Source organism: Micropterus dolomieu, linkage group LG11 (assembly GCF_021292245.1).
Source record: "Micropterus dolomieu isolate WLL.071019.BEF.003 ecotype Adirondacks linkage group LG11, ASM2129224v1, whole genome shotgun sequence".
NCBI lineage: Eukaryota > Metazoa > Chordata > Actinopteri > Centrarchiformes > Centrarchidae > Micropterus > Micropterus dolomieu.
In genome coordinates, this window is record NC_060160.1 from 23,912,802 (window position 1) to 23,929,456 (window position 16,655).

Sequence of the window (16,655 nt, forward strand, 5' to 3'; positions counted from 1 at the left end):
GGGGGGGGGGGGGGGGGGGGGGGGGGGGGGGGGGGGGGGGGGGGGGGGGGGGGGGGGGGGGGGGGGGGGGGGGGCGGGCAACGGCTCTGGCATTAAGTTGCATGAAATATCTTCAGCTGCCTCATGCATGAAACCCAATCCCCTCCTAGGGTGACTATGGTTGCTACTTTCTCACATCTCTGCATAACCCTATATCATGGACTGTAGTGTGTGTTTGTGTGTGGCAAAAGATGATTGATAGTTTAACTGGAGCTAATCACTTATGTGCCTGTTTACTGTATGCCTTAAGCTTCTGGATTAGTTTCTATGGAAGGTGCTGCTTCCTTGCTGCTCTCACTGCTCTGTTATTCTGTCTGTCACCCCACTCTGCCTGCTCACTTTCATTCTCTTTTTGACTGTCCAGTATTGATTTAGAGGCATAGCTTTGCCTCTTTCTCCTGTTTTGTAATAGGCTGCAACTCGCTGTTTGTGTGTTGTACGCATTGTGTGCACTGAAAAGGCCAGTTAGAGTAGAAAGATACAAAATGAAGGGAAAGATCTCTGAGACATGTACGGCAGCTACAATCTTGGATAGTTTTGGGGAATAAAGTGAATGAATTTTAAACTTAGGGTGGAGTTTTGCTTTCAGCTGTAGGTGGAAGCTGCTCAACTGTCACACTTTTACACATCTCGCTCTATCTTACACCCCCACACATACACCGATAAACATGCTTGCTCATTGGACACAGTGCCAAGATTAAGTTAGGCAATTAGCAGTGATGAATTACCCTCTGCGAGTGTGGAGCATGGCGGCAGAAAGGTGTAGGTTAGAGGATGCTTTCTCATTGAGTCAGTCAGCCTTACATTCAGCTCAAACACATATCGTCAACATATCATTTTGGATTTTAAATGCTGCATGCAGGGGTCTCTTGCTGAGACATCAGTTGTGATGAAATGTTGCTTGTTGCTGTTGCAATAGCTCCAACAATCTGCTTTTCTCTGCAGTTTGGTTTGAGTTCAGGAGGTTTTGGGCTTGAATTCCTCAGGAAAAAAAACAACTTACTGGTTGATTGTAGACTGGTATGCTGTGGTTGAAAAGCAGCTAGAAGGAGGACTAATTCAAAATCCTGATAAAACACAGTTAAGAGTGGTTTATTATGTGTCATGTGTGGGGTGATTTATCATAATTCTTCATGCAAAATTAAAAACTAAAATATGTGAGGATCACATTGTCACTATTCTATAAATATAATAAAAGTATAATTATCTTTATATATCTTTGTACATCATGCAAGCAAACACAAGTGCATGAATACATGAACCATGTCTTCTGCTTCTACGACATTCACAAAAGCATTAAGCAGGTAGCGAGGAGACTCCAGCTTGCGTTTTACCGGTCGTTTCTGCCGCAGCGCAGGGCTTTTTGTTCACACCATGAAATTCTCCCCCGGAGACCCCAGACCTCCATCAGTGTCTTTCCCCGGGAGCTCCCTCCAGGCGTGAGGGGGCAGAGTGCCGCTTCATGTCAGCCCAGAAATGTCACATCCCCTCAAACACACACACGCAAACACAGATACACAAGTCTCCTCCACACACAGCCCCGTAGTTGCCTTCTTGCTCCTGAACACTCCAAAATTTACTTTGCATCGCCATCGCCTGCCAAGGAGGTGCACGCACGCGAAATGAATAAGAGAGAAGAGCGTGTCTGAGTGTGTATGTGTGTGTGTGTGTGTGTGTGTGTGTGTGTGTGTGTAACTGTGTCTTGTATATGTATGACTGTAGCTGCTTGTGGAAATTTTGTGTGCGTGATGAAGTGTGTAATTTGTCTGCATATTGCAGCTTAGACACACTGGTGGTTAGGAAGCCTTGAGGCCTGCCTGACACGGCTTCAGGGCACAGAGAGGAAGGTGATTATCTCATAGCTGCCAGCCATTCAGCTCAAATAAAGACAAAAGTAACTCCGGCTAACTAGGATTGTAAAAGTAGAGCCACGCACATGAACTTGCACTTGTAGGTGTGATAAACAAGACTCACGCAAAAAGTGCAAAGTAAAGAATGTACTTAATTTCTTTATTTGCAGACACACCTCATTTTGCACATTCCAGTTGTGTTGTGAGGGTGACCTTAAACAAGGAAATACTTTTTTCAACCTTCATATGTTCCAAGAACAACGCGCTAATTCAAAATTCACAATCAGTGTGCCATGAAGATGTTATTCCAGAGACTTATTTTGAGAATAGCATTTGCTTCACCTTTTAAAAGGCATTTCAAACAAGGAAATTGGCTTGCATCGTTCTAGAGATGATAGCAATATGCTCAAATATTTCTACATAGATTTATGTATATGTTGCTGTAAAGAAAGCTCCAAATGGTCCAAACCAGCAAGCTTTTTTTTATTTTTACCTGAAAGTGCTTAACTTGTTTATTTACTTATTTAAATTATACTTATTATAGGATCATAAAGTACTGCTACCTTTACCAGACAACCCTCGAAACCCCTATTTTTTGTGATCATGGCTTAAGTAATATAAAGCATATAAAAAATATTCCTGTGCAAAATTTCCAGGGTGCACAGCAAACAGAACTGAACTGGTGTTGGTGCAAGACACTTGACATACATAGCAATTGTAAATCGCAATTGTAAATCGCTTTGGATAAAAGCATCCGCTAAATGAATAAATGTAATGTAATGTAATGGTGTTGGGATGGCTTTTCATAACATGAAAAGTAGAGACGAACTTGTCTTTTTTTTTCTGGAAGAGTGTGTTTTCTTGCGTGGTGCCAGGACTGCACCTTCATTTCAGGATTTGAGATGAGCTCCGCTGCGCTCGGCTGTGTTTGTCTTTGGATTTGGAAAGCTTGCCTATGAGCGTCTTTCTTTGGGAAATGCGGCTTTTTTGGCAGGTGACGGGCACACACACCTGGACATGTATCCGTGCCCAGATGGAAGCTAGCACGGTGGCAGCTGGTGTGATGTCCCCTTAGGACGGTGGAGTCGCCAGAGGGGAGCTAGGCGTCCGATGTCCTGCTCTGTCGTTCTGATAAGGAACTTCAGCTAGATGGCAGCTGCAGTTTGCTGGCACGATGGAGCAGCAATAAGGGAAAGAAACACCTTTAAACACAACAACACAACTGGCCCTGAAACTGTATTTCCCCAGTGTGCTACACTGTCTGTGTATCTATCTATCTATCTATCTATCTATCTATCTATCTATCTATCTATCTATCTATTTATCTATCTATCTATCTATCTGTCTGTCTGTCTAGCTATCTTAATCCCATCTTCTTTATCTGTGTGTGGCTCCCTGTGTGTGCCTCACGCCTCGTTCACAGTGCCAACACCTCATTAGTACAATATGCAAATGAACTGGCGCAGGGCCAGAGGGTCAGAGCACAAACTGGAGACAGAATAATAGCACAATGGTGCATCGTGTGTGTGTGTACGTCCTCAAATGCCTGCCCAGATTCATACGTATGTTTATGAGCGTTTACCTGTCTTTCTGTGCGACGTGTCCGTGCTCACTCTGAGGAGACATGGTGCATATGTATGTGTCTGTGTGTGAGAGGGAAAGCAAAAAGCTGAAATGGGTCAGCCTACACCTACTGTTCATTTAGTGCACTGACAGCTTCTACATAACCATGGCCCCATAATCTCGGGTTTTGTTTTCTCCAATCTTTTGTGACAAGGTTACAAATCGCCCCTGTTACATTGTAAAATGTCAGTGCTGAACAGTGTTTTCTGTCAGATTCTTACACTGGTCCAAAACAGTACTCTTCACGAGACATCCGGCAGCAATATTTGATTTATGTCATGCTTGGAATGGGAAACCCTACCTGGAGGTGAGGGAAGCAGATGGAAGCAGAGGCAAACTCAATCAGTCTGGACACAAAATGTAAAATATATAGCAGAATTGCCCTTTGGTATCATCGAGAGATGAAAAGAGCTGGAGGCCAAATTACGCATGACAAATCAAAGGTTGCAGCAAGTTATTTAAAAGGAACATGATGTGGAAGAGAGCTGCGTAGGCCAGTGGCTCACCCGTCAATGGCATAGGCTCAGTATCAAATGTCAGCTTGCGGGCTGCAAATGGCATAATGAACATGTACATAATTGAGGTCTGAATCTCCATCTCTGATAACAGTGGCTCAGTTCCCAGTCGCTGTATGAACCACTTTTTTCACACTGAGGTCTATATAATATAAAAGTGCTTTTAATTTAATGAAACACAATGGAGCAATTTGGCATTGTGCCAGGCAAAGCTTCTCCAATAACTTCTTTGTATCAAAATTGCCCACACCTGGCATAACAACACTGATTTCCTCAGTTTTCACACTGCACATTATGAATGAGTCACAGAGCGCAGAGGAAGGTGGCTCCTTTTTCATCTGGTATAAATGTTTGAAGGGATTTTGTGTTGGGAAATTAAACCCACAACAGATACTAACAGAGTAAATTGAACAAATTATCTTATTTTCCAAATGTACTTGTTGTTTTTGCAAGAATGCATTATGTTACTATAAAATTCTGTCAAACTTTGGCTAATAACATGCAACATCCTAATAGTGTTAGGTAATGTTTGCAGTCAAGCACAGTTTTTCATGCTTTTATAGCAATAGTTCATTCATCTCAGAGCCATCCAACTATAAGTATTCTATATTGAACGGAGTCAGTCACATTACTGTAAACAAGACAGCGTAAACCTAAAACGTAAACTTAAAAATTGAATAGTCTGTGTAAATCTGCCATTCATTTACAAAATGTTCTAGCAATCTTTCAGGTGGCCATGAACAATGTCTTCTTGATATGGAGTGTTGTTAGATGTGGAACAGTGGTCTGCTATGTGAAACGTGTTTCTTAAAAACACTAGTTCTAAAAAAAATTAATTGTCCAATCTAGAAGTATTCAGCCAAGCCAGGTGATAATTATGTTCTTTGTGTTGAGGTTTTATTCACCCTGTTTTGGTTTATTGAAATATTGATAAGCTTGCGTTACATTTTTCAAAGCAATTATCAGCAAGTGACTAAATGACTATATTGTTCAAAAGTATGACAAAAAGTCCCACGTTGTCAACAGATGTTCCTTTGAAGGAAGTGATTGCTAACATTAGCTTTAACATTTCTGACACAGACAACATCTTCCACGTGGTAAAAACAACTACGGAGGCGTTAACAAACTTTTGGCAAAATGTTGCCATATTAACACTAACACAATCGGTTCAATGGCATTTATAGGAGCTTTTCACTGTTGGTTTGCATCTGGTTTCGCTCAATAACGAACGGCTCCAATACACAACACAACAAAAGAATCAAATTTAGGCTGTTCAGCATTATCTTGTATTGCTCTAAGGTTAGCAGGAGGGCTGACTATCTTGGAATGATGCGTGAACATTTCTTAAGTCAGAATAAAGAGTGTTTTTTCTGTTCTTCCCATTCTGCTGAATGCAGCATAATGGAGCCATTGTTAATGTCATTAGAAGCACCTGTGCTTTTCCTCTGATGACAAGTTAAAGTAGAGTTAGGTAAAATCAATAATTTATCAGCAAAACTCCACCTAGCTTCAACCTGAGCAGAAGTCTTATCAACAGGAATAAATGAAATCACATTAGTGAGCGTGCAGGGCCTTTAAATGTGGAATCTAACTCCCATTGAGTTTACTGAGGAAATTAGACAGGTAAACAAGCATGACTGAAGACTCACAGACTGTCTTATTCAATAACAGCTAATATCTTATATGGATTTCAGATCCTTCCACAAATTTCACGTTAGAGTAGAATGATATTACTAAAAATGTGTTTTATTTTCCTTTTTTATTTAAACTAAATGGGTGTTTGAATGAACTGCTGATTTAGCACGCAGCACTTTTAATGTCTGTACTCAATGTCTTGCAGACTCCTCAACCATGCATGCATACACACTCACACACACAGTTTTGTTTCAGAGAATCCTGTTGATTGGTTTGGCCACAAACCAATGAATGTTCACCCATTTTACAGTCACCATTTCTGTTCATCTTTCTCAGTGTTGTTTTCCATTTCTGAGTTTGCTTGTTGCTTCTGTTCACCTGTTTATTTTGTCCATTCGTAAAAAGAAGCCATTATTTCTCCCCCCCCAGGCGAGAGACGACGATGGCCTCGGTGGGAAATTACCCCAGCACAGCTTTACTCAGGACACGCCCAGGCTTGTCTTCAAGACAAACAGCGATGTGCTTGTAAGGACCATAACCATTTAACACCAGATAGAGTTTAAGCTTGATGGCTACTGCACAAATATGTTTTGATGTTGCTCTTTGTTAAAAGTGTATAATTTTCATTTCTTCCTGACATCTCAATGGGCTAGTTTATAAATTTGGGCATTACGGTAAAAGTAGGCCTCCACCATCACACTCAGGTCAGCCCAGAACACAAGAGACAGCACTCATGTTTTACAGTTTGTATACATTTAAGTTTCAGCTTTTCAACTTTTTTTGTGCGTAATCATTTGCTTTGCTCATGTTCATTATACATTCAGTGATTTGTGTTGGGGACTTGTAGGAATTATCAGACATATGTAAACTCATCCAGAATAAAAGTGGGTATGCTAATATTGCAATAATAACACATTTATGGCTTAACTAAAATGAATTGTTGATCATTGTTATACAAACAGTGTATATGTTTTTCATAGATCGTTTATAATTTAATGAAAGAAAACACTTTGGTGGAACAAGTCAGATCAGGCAGGAAACATAAGCAGTCAACCATAGGTTTCAGGGTTTCAAACACACCTCTGGGTTAGCTGACTTATATGGGAAAAAAACAGTATCCAACCTGTCTGATTGTCTGACAGTGGTGAATACGTTTTCACAACCAAAAGAAGTGTAGCCAAAACTACAAAAAGAAAAAAAAAGAAAAAAGGAAAATATGACCAACATTTTCTTTTAAAGCCATAGTTTGACATTTTGGTAATTGCGTTTATTTCCTTTTTTTGCTGAGAGTTAGATGAGTTAGACCATTGTTTTGCATATAAATATGAAGCTATGGCCAGTAGCTGGTTAGCGTAGCTTAGCACAAAAGCTGAAAACAGGGGGAAACTGCTAAAAAAAATCCAGATACCAGAACTTCGTTTGTCTACAGTCTTTCTCAGTTGCTTTGGTACTTTTCTCGAATCATCCATAACATTTGCAGAAGATTAAGTGCATTTCTCTGCAAAAGTCAATAACTTGCTCAAAATCATTAGTCTTTCTCTGAAAATTTAAAATTTATGTCATTTAATTGTGTCAGTGCATCAAAACAACAAGTCCCCGTGTCATTGTTTATAAACTAGATAGTCAAAATGTTTAGCCATGTCGTCAGTATAACAGTGTACTGTTATGTACTGTGGTTAAGGTTTGGATGACAATGATTGACAATGCACACCTTTTCTATATGGCACATATCAAATTCAACAGTACAAAGTTATACATTGCAAGAGATGGACTGGATTCACTTTTACTGTTTGTTCTGTAATATGTTGCCAGAGCATGTCATTGTGATGCAGAAAAGAAAAATACACGACTGTTTTTCAGCACTGCATAGCACAATGGAAAAAATTACAAAATTAGAAATGTAAACATGGGAAACACCCCTTAGGCTGACGTTCCTGTCAGGCAACAGATTCTCATCCACATTACAACAGCTATTTTCATCAATTCAGGACACATCTACAGAAAAGTCTAAAAGACATGTATAGAAAATATGCTTGACAGATTATGACAACATGTTCAACCATTTTGCATGTAGTGACTTATGCATTGAACTTTATATGACAACATCACATAAGCAATTGATAATGTAGGAAACAGCAGACAGTTGTACATAACCATTTGCATAAATGTGTCAAAGCATTTGCAGTTTGTTCAAAAGAATGAGAAATTACTTTTATGATGTGCACAAGTGACTCGATTGAGTGGAGGTTGAACAAGTAATTTTGAGAATTTCTATTCTGATCTGAGAAATTACCAAAGTGGCTGAGAACAACTGTAATCCATACAAAAACCAAAGTGTTAGTCTTGTTGTGGTTGCCAGACAACCAGCAGAGACTCCAAGAAGTAATTGCTCCCAACCGAGAAATAGTTCAGCACATAATTCCCTCTAAAACCACAGCATGTCATTTTTATATTTAGCATTAAACATGCATGGATTAAACAAATGACATATAAAGTGTGTATTAGTGAGTGTAGATGTGCTGGAAAGCAGAATTTGTTATGTTTGAACAAGCTAGCTGTTTCCCCATTTTCCAGCCTGTCCATGCTATAAGCTAGTAAGCTAATCAGCTGCAGGACGTAGCTTCATAATGAAGCTGAAAAGTATGAGAGTGGTATCAATCTTCTTATCCAACTCTCTGCAAGAAAAATGTTTCCCAAAAAGTCAAACTTTTGCCTTAAACAAAGAAGTCCAACGTGGAAAAGCAAACGTGTACCAGACACCTGCGTGCCAACAGATATATTTAGTCTGAGAGAGGTCCAGTCTGCTGCAGTGACATACAAATACAATCCAACAGGTCTGTCTCATCATTCTTACAGCTGGAGTTATTTTACTCAATGTGCGTGCCTGAGTGTGTGCTGTGAAATATAGTGCAATTGAGGTTCACCTGGCCAAGTGAGAATGGCCTTTGGATGTCACATCTATAATGACTGATGATGATGGCTGGCTGTGACAGGAGCAGCCTTACAGCGAGTGAAGTTCTGGTCTTCTTTGGCTTTTATCTGAAGTTTAAATTTTTCATGCTCCATTCAGGTACACAATATATCCAATACACACTAAAACACTGGGAACGGATATGAACCAGATATGTTTCCCCTTTTGTAAGCCAGGTAATTATAACCATCACAATAGATATTTCAATAAATGTAACTGATATTTTGGCTAATCGTCATAACAAGTCCACATGTTGCAGATGGTCTGTCAAGTGGCGCAAAATTACATTTTCCTGTATAAACTTTAGTTGAAGCTTTCTTCTGTTTTCTTTTTCCAATGGACCAGGTGCTTTAAGATGGCAGTCGGTACATAATGTAGTTTGGACTGGATCCACAATGCAACAAGCACAGTTTTTCTGTTTGCCCTCTTCACATAATTGACAGACTTTGTCAAGAGTGGGTGCTGCTGTAGATTGTTTGGCGCGTGAGACAACTAAAAAGATACTGGCTTGCTTCAAGCACCTGGTTCATTTCAATGGGTTTAATCCTTGTGTGTTGCACTATGCGATTATACCAGCAATCTGAGAAGTGTCAAAAGAATCGCATATCGACCTTATAGGGGGGGTAGACTGTCCCTTTATGCACTTCTAAAACCTCTTCATTCTCAGAAAGCTCATCATCCTACATATAAAACCACTTCAGGCACTACAGCCTCTTATGAAACCTTACAATCTCTGCACCGTCTGAAACCCTCCAACCTCTTAACCCTCTGTAACCTCCTCCTCATCTTCCTTTTCATTATCTAAATCCTTCACATCCTTCAATCTCTTTAACATCTGCAACCCCTTCCTCTTCTTCACTGCCTGAAACTTTCTCATCCTCCTCTGCAACCTGTTGCTTCACAACCTACTCCTATTTTAGTGCTCTTTATCCAATCCCTTGAATATGGCCACCGATCATCATATTAAGAAACACCTGAGCTAACTTGTTAATTTAAACTAATTATACACTAAAACTAGCTGTTCCCTGATCTTGGGATTCTTAAATGTCACTGGCCTCATCAGTGGGTGAGAGCAGGAAGGAAACGATGACTGCTGAAGTGATTGTGCATGTTTGGAAGCGTGATAATTGTTGAAATGCAAACAGTTAAACTGCACCACCAATGCTGCTTCGTTGGCCACGATGGAAATAAATGACCATAATTACATTCAACTGCAAACATCTGTGTACAGAGTGGGGAGAGAGTGAGAGAGACAGAAAGCACAACTCCATTAGCGTAATGCGCAGGGAAATTTCACTCACAGTGCAGAAAGTCGTTAAGTGCTCTCCATCTGTCTTTCTGAGTCGGGGAAAATTTCAGCACATTTATTATTTAGAATATCCTGGGCCTACCATTATCAAACTCAACTTGTGAGAGCACCTTTTTGACTTTTACTCAGTCATGGCTCATTGAATTAGCCAGGACTAAATGGGCAGTTAAAACGTGTAGAATTCAAGGGACTGACATCTGAGCACCACCAGTGTGCTGTTTAAGCATAGCAGTTTCTGATCCTGTCTCTGATCTGTTATTACTGCAGCTCCTTACGTTCTCCAGCTGCTTGTCCCGAGCTCTATTCATGTGTTACTTTCACAAATTCCTCCTGAAGTGCATTTGGGCACGTTGACCCTCCTGAGTGACACAGCATAATGACTTGCAGAACTATAGTACATCTATTAAAACTTTTGTCCTTTTGAAAGATGCTTGTGCTTTATTCAGACCACCTTGTACCGGACAATCTGATGTAAAACACATCATCTATGCAAAGAACCTGATGTTTTACACGTGTAGCAGCTGCAGGAGAGCATGCTATTTATGCTTTTGAAATCCTGGCCAGTGCTTCAGTGCATCTGCCCAAACAGCCCATGTGAGTCTACTGTCTTTCAGCTGCTGCCAGACAGGATCCTGCCAAATGAACCAGTGTTTCTATGCAGTGTGTAAAAGGAGTTTATCCACCTTCCGGTTGCATCCCTCAACTTATTAACATTCAGCTGGGGGCCTTAAGGGTTTGTGTGATGGATGTATGTCGTTGAGGGGTCTGACAACTGATTAATGCCTTAATTATCTCCAGCGAGGACCTGCCACTCCTCCCAGAGCTGACAGAGTGAGCTGTGTGTGGCCTGACGAGTAACGCCGTGTTCAGGGCTCGCCCACTGCTATCTACTCTACCAGGGTCACATTCATTTTCTTCCCAAAGAAAGATTTGCACGTTTTGTGCTGAAAAGGTGTATAACAGTGATGAAACAGTTCAGCTGTGTGTTTTGGGATCTTTGCCATTGCAGTGAGCAAGAAAGACAACTTTTCACTTTAGCCTCCTCATGTTTGGATCCAGTTCTGGTCCACTCTCTGCATACAGATGTGATCCTGCCTTAAAGCCCCACAAATGATGAGAAATTTAGTTTGAAAAGTGAAGTTGCAAAATAATTGTGTTATTATAAATGAAATCATTGGCCCTGACCTCACTTTACAAATCCCAATGTGACTCTAAAAAGTTCATCTTAAGGCAGTCTCGTTATTCTAGTAGCTTCAGTAATACATAAAGAACAATAATTGATTTGGATTAGTTTCACAAAGACCCTGTTACCACAGAATTTCTTTAGTATGACATAGGAAGTGCTAAGAAGACAAATGCTGTTTCCGTAGCCACCAAAATACAGATGACAATTTACTGTTATATAATTGGATATCAGCTAAAATTAGGTATAGAAGAGAACAGTGGAAACGAATGCATTGATAATCTACTCACACCATTGTCAGGGATAAAGTTTGTATATTCACAGAGTTAGGTTTGAGAGGCGTTCTATTGCAATATTAAGGAAGTATTTATTGTTAGGTCAAATATCCCTGTCCGGACCATGTAGTTTTATGTTGTGTGGGCATAATACTAGCATGTTACCATGTAATGCACTTCTCTGACAGAGTCTCTCTGTACATGTAGGTTGAGCTGTAGTTTTTCCAGTTAGTAGATAGATAACAATACTCTGTTGGTCACAAAAAGTTCCCTCATGTTTGAGAAAAAGATCTCATTACATATTGGTCTTTTGAAGCTACAGGGCTACTAAGAGGATGAACAGATTTCCCACAGTAACGTTGAACATTGGTCTAAAATAGCAGCTCTATGCTTGCAAAACTGTTTTCAACACAATGTAATATATTTGTACAGTAATTTCTTTAAGACAATATGCATTTGTGTTACTTTCCATTACAACATGCATAAATGGCAATACTTAGATTATTAAAAAAAATCTGAAAAGAGCTCATGCTCTCTGATTTTAAATGATTGATTTAAATCAGTTAACTATTTTCAGTAATAGCATACACTGTTCAGCCAGTTATCCACAGGGATAAGAAAAACAACAACATGGTAAATTTCTTCTCAGTTTTTAGCTACACTTTTTTGTGAGCTTCAGAGTTTAATTGACACTTCTGCATTACGCTATTGCAAGAAATACCTGATGCCTCTGAAGAATTTTAAAGTAAATCCTTACACTACGCAGAATGTCTTCTCAGATCATTACTAAATTAGGCAGAATGCTTGAAACTGCAACTTGCAGCAGAGTTTTCTGTGTAATGCAGTATTGATCAATTATTTAGGGTAAACATTATTTCCAGCATTTAAACTGACTTAACTATAATGTCTTTCTACTAGTTTGCACACACTTTGTTTGTTTACTTGTGTTCCAAATGTGGAAGACTATTTGAAGGAAATGTTCTTTTTGCCTTGTGCTCGGGGCATCACTCTCCTAGGGATATGTGGTTAAATGAGACTGAGAGTATCTTTATTGCCAACAGTAAATGGGCATCCCTTGTTAGGACAGAAAGTTAAAGTCACTTTGATAGCACTTAGCAGCAGAATGCCACTGAAAACACATCAATTTAGACACATGCACAAACACACACACCTACATTAAACAAAATCAAATACATAAAGACGTGCATATATACAAACATCAAAGTTAATTGTCTGCTCTTGACAGATCTGTTAAAGTATTAAGAAACAGCATCCGTTCCTTAAAAAGTATGTTTTTAAAATGTGTTTATCTCCGGATGGTTTGGAGGCTGAGCTTCTGCTTACCTGGGTACTTCGGAGAAGATTGTGTTTTATTCAATCAAAAACAAATTAGATTTCTTTTGTATACAGGGTGACAGGTGCTGATACAGTGTCTGTACTGTGTGTGTTTTTTGTTGCAGGTGTGTGACTGGTGCAAACATATTCGCCACACTAAGGAGTACCTGGACTTTGGTGCTGGTGAGCGGAGGCTGCAGTTCTGCAGTGCCAAATGCCTAAACCAATATAAGATGGACATTTTCTACAAGGAGACCCAGGCCGCGCTGCCTGGAGCTCTGTGTAACCCAGGACATGGAGCTGGGGGGGAGGGTAAGCTGGAGTGCAGCGGAGGGGTACAACTGCTCACTCCTGAATCTTGGGGAACTCCATTAACGGACCTCCGCCGTAAAGCTCCCTCACCAGGGGGGCCTTCCACCACCTCTGCTTTTGCTCCTTCCACTTCTTCTGCCACCTCACCCTCAGACACTGCTGCCATCTGCTCCCCGTCCTCCTCCTCCTCAGCCAAAATCCCCACACCCAGACCCCATGAGAGCCCCACACTCCCCCCACCACCGGTTCCCTCTTTGCACCCCCCTGTTGGGGTTCCTCCTGGTAGCCCTCCCATGGTGATGACACCCCGGGGACCCATGCCCCTGCCTCTGTTCATGGAACATCAAATGATGCAGCAGATCCGTCCACCATTTCTTCGCCCCTCTGCCCACCCAGCAGGGCCCAATAGCCCCCTGTCAAACCCAATCATCCCTGGTATTGGTCCACCACCTTCTGCTAGGACCATTGGTCCAGCATCAAGTCCCATGCATAGGCCCCTACTGTCTCCACATGTCCATCCCTCTTCCAATCCTAACCCTGGCATGATGCCTCCCCACCCTGGTCTCCCCATGCCAGGCCTTCCCCCTTTCCCCCCAATCAACATGATGCCGAATGGACGCATTCCTCTGCCACCAATGATGAACTTTGGCATGCCATCCTTGGCGCCATTGGTACCCCCACCTACTCTTTTGGTCCCTTACCCTGTCATTGTACCCCTCCCTGTCCCAATCCCTATTCCAATTCCAATTCCCTTCAGCCCCAAAACTTCTAGGGACCAGCCAGAGAGCAGTGGCTCCGTCCGCAGTGCTCCAGAGTCCTTTGAAGGTTCAGCTTCTTGGCCCCATTCTCCAGGTTCCTCTGGAGGTGACAGAGGGGAGCAGAAAGTAGACTCATCTGGTGCAGAGCATCTTTCTCCTGTACGCTCAGAGAGAAGCAGGACAGCGTTGGTGGACTTGACTGTGAAGGCAGAGGACAATTCGGGCAACCTGTGTCTAATCAGCGGCCCCGGACCGATGGATGGGGTGATTGATCTAACTGTGGGCCAGAGATCATGCCAACAGCAGGTAATTCAGAGGATGCTACCTGGGGTCCAGGTCAAAGTAGAGGCAGAGGCTGAATCCAGATCTCCACCAGCTGCTGGACTGGAGGGTGGGGGGGAGGGAAGTCGTGATATGGAGGAAGGGGTCCTGTCACAGGGCCTCCTCAGTGCTACGGAGCTGGAAGGGTCCACACACCCAAACACACTGCAATCATCAGGCCCACCCTCCAACAACAGTAGCCCTTCTTGCAATACTGATCCTCCAGTAAACCAGCTAAATTCCTGTATCTCCAACTTTACCCCACCACCCTTGCCAAGCACAGCACGGACCCAACCCCTGCCCCAGCGCCAAACTAGCCCTGCTGCCCCATGCAATGTCATAGTCAATGGTACAGGATGGCATTCGCTTCTCACTCCTGCCTTTGAGTCTTGCCCTGACCGAAGAGCAGACAGTGTTGCAGGAGAAGGAGAGGCAGAGGAGCAGCCAGCCAATGGGGAGCTGGAGCGTGAGGCACTAAAAGAGAACAATTGCTCAGTTGGAGATTGGGAGCCGGGGAAGCGGGGCTCAGTGCAAGACGATATGGCGGACACAACGGAGGGTAAGCCAGACCCTGACTCCAACTTGGAGGAGGGTGAGCATGCCTATGCCCTGCCGCTGCTGTCCACCGGAGGCTGTGTGGTCATCCAGCCTGTGCCAAAGCCCGGCGCTGACAAGACGGCCATCCTGTCCTGCTCCATCAGTGCCCCTTTATCAGCAGACGGGAGCCCAGAGTTGGAGCCGCCACTGAAGAGGAGGTGTCTGCGAATCCGCAATCAAAACAAATGAGGTGGGTTCACCCCAGTGTGCTCCACACATTAACACAGTTGTGCACACTGTATTCAAGTAAACATTTGCTCAGATTTATTCAGTGACATTTGGTAATTCACAGTAGGGTACCCATCAAATAATCAGTCAGTTTTCATGTTTTGAAATGTTTCTCACTCCCCAGCGTGAATCTTTGAGCTATTTTGTCCTTTACTTCCAAAATATTATATATATTCATATATATAAAAAGTTGTTTACTACTCATACTAGATCATAAACTTTTAGAAATTCTGGCAATAGGGTTATTTTATATTTTGTGCTGTGTAGCATGATCATTTTGAAAGTGCACAATAAGGCCTTCATCACTTCATTAAGGATTTCACTATGTGAATGTGATGCTTGATTCAAGGGTAGACGAAATGTGCCCTCATTCGGACCGTGTGGAAGTGGTCAAACAAGCATCAAGTGAATTGTTATCGAAAAGAATACCAGAGTGCATGTTCCCTTGCATTAAGTCCACTGTGACGGACAATGTGGAGGTGATGCATTTGAATGTCACCTGGAGGGGCATTCACAGGGAATGAAGAATTTCTAAAAGCGCTGGTGAGCCAGGACGGAACATGATATGAAGTCCATTTTTGAAAAGATCTAGGATTTCCCCAATTGTCCCTGAGCACCTAGACACCACAAATGAACTTAATCATCTCATTAAAATAACATTTTAAGACTCAGTCTGAGATAATCACATACTGTATATATTTATAAATGGCAAGGCTCTAGATGGGGGTTTCCCAAGCCTTTCTGTGTGGAGTTTGCATGTTCTCCCCGTGTCTGTATGGGTTCTCTCAGGGTGCTCCGGCTTCCTCCCACCATCCAAAGACATGCAGGCAAGGTTAATTGGTGACCCTAAATTGTCCTTAGGTGTGAGTGTGACTGGTTGTTTGTCTATGTGTGGCCCTGCGATGGACTGGCGACCTGTCCAGGGTGTACCCCGCCTTGCGCCTGATGTCAGCTGGGATTGGCTCCAGCCCCTGTACACAGGATTAGTGGTTGACGATGGATGGATGGATGGAAGGCACTAGATGTAATGTGTGTGAGTTTAGCCAACACGTTAATCTCAACTTTATACATATATTTTCTCATGAGCCAGCACATTGCTCCAGTTTTACAGAAAGATTACCTGTTGCTTTACTTTGAGAGGCAGCATGGAAACAGGAGGTCTTTCATGCCAAAGGATTTATTCAACACATTAATACCAAATTTAATGATGCGCTCCTTGAGTTGTTAATTAAATGAAATTGCATTCAAGAGCAATTGAAGACCAATTCAACTCGTAGTAACATGAAGCGAGTGCTCTGAATTAGAGTAATTAATAATGACAAAAGATGGAAATCAAGACCCATGCACTGTTAGTACTGCGACAAGCAAACCAGCAGCTGCAATGAATCTTAGGAGTGATGGAGAAAATGTACCCCAATCTTCAAATACCTAAAGGTACAGAACATTTGATTATTGAAGGGGCCATGCAAAACCTTTTTTCTGTATCTCACCTTTCCCACTTGTCTGCAATATCACAAGGCATTCAATATGAAACATCTAAAACATTATGTAAAACATATGCCACCAAAGAAGCAGACACCAAATGTTTCATTATATTGTAGTAATAATATTTCAAATCTGTTCTTGTGTGGTTCTTGTACCTTAAAACTAAAGTTGGGGCTGCCTGCCTGAATTCATGCGTTGACTTTACAGGGGTGAGGGGAT

The 16,655-nt window shown here is 41.9% G+C and overlaps 1 protein-coding gene across 2 annotated transcripts in view; it reads left to right on the forward strand.

Moving 5' to 3' along the window:
* sobpa (sine oculis binding protein homolog (Drosophila) a) overlaps window positions 1–16,655 on the forward strand; it is a 42,766-nt gene that overhangs the window by 21,186 nt on the left and 4,925 nt on the right. Inside the window, exons 5-6 of one of the 2 annotated variants that reach the window (XM_046063609.1) lie at window positions 6,092–6,187; window positions 12,861–14,913. In XM_046063609.1, coding sequence (XP_045919565.1) covers window positions 6,092–6,187; window positions 12,861–14,912 — 2,148 coding nt within the window. In that variant the 3' untranslated portion in view covers window position 14,913. The remainder of the gene's footprint in view (window positions 1–6,091; window positions 6,188–12,860; window positions 14,914–16,655) is intronic. The other variant, XM_046063610.1, reaches the window with a different exon arrangement.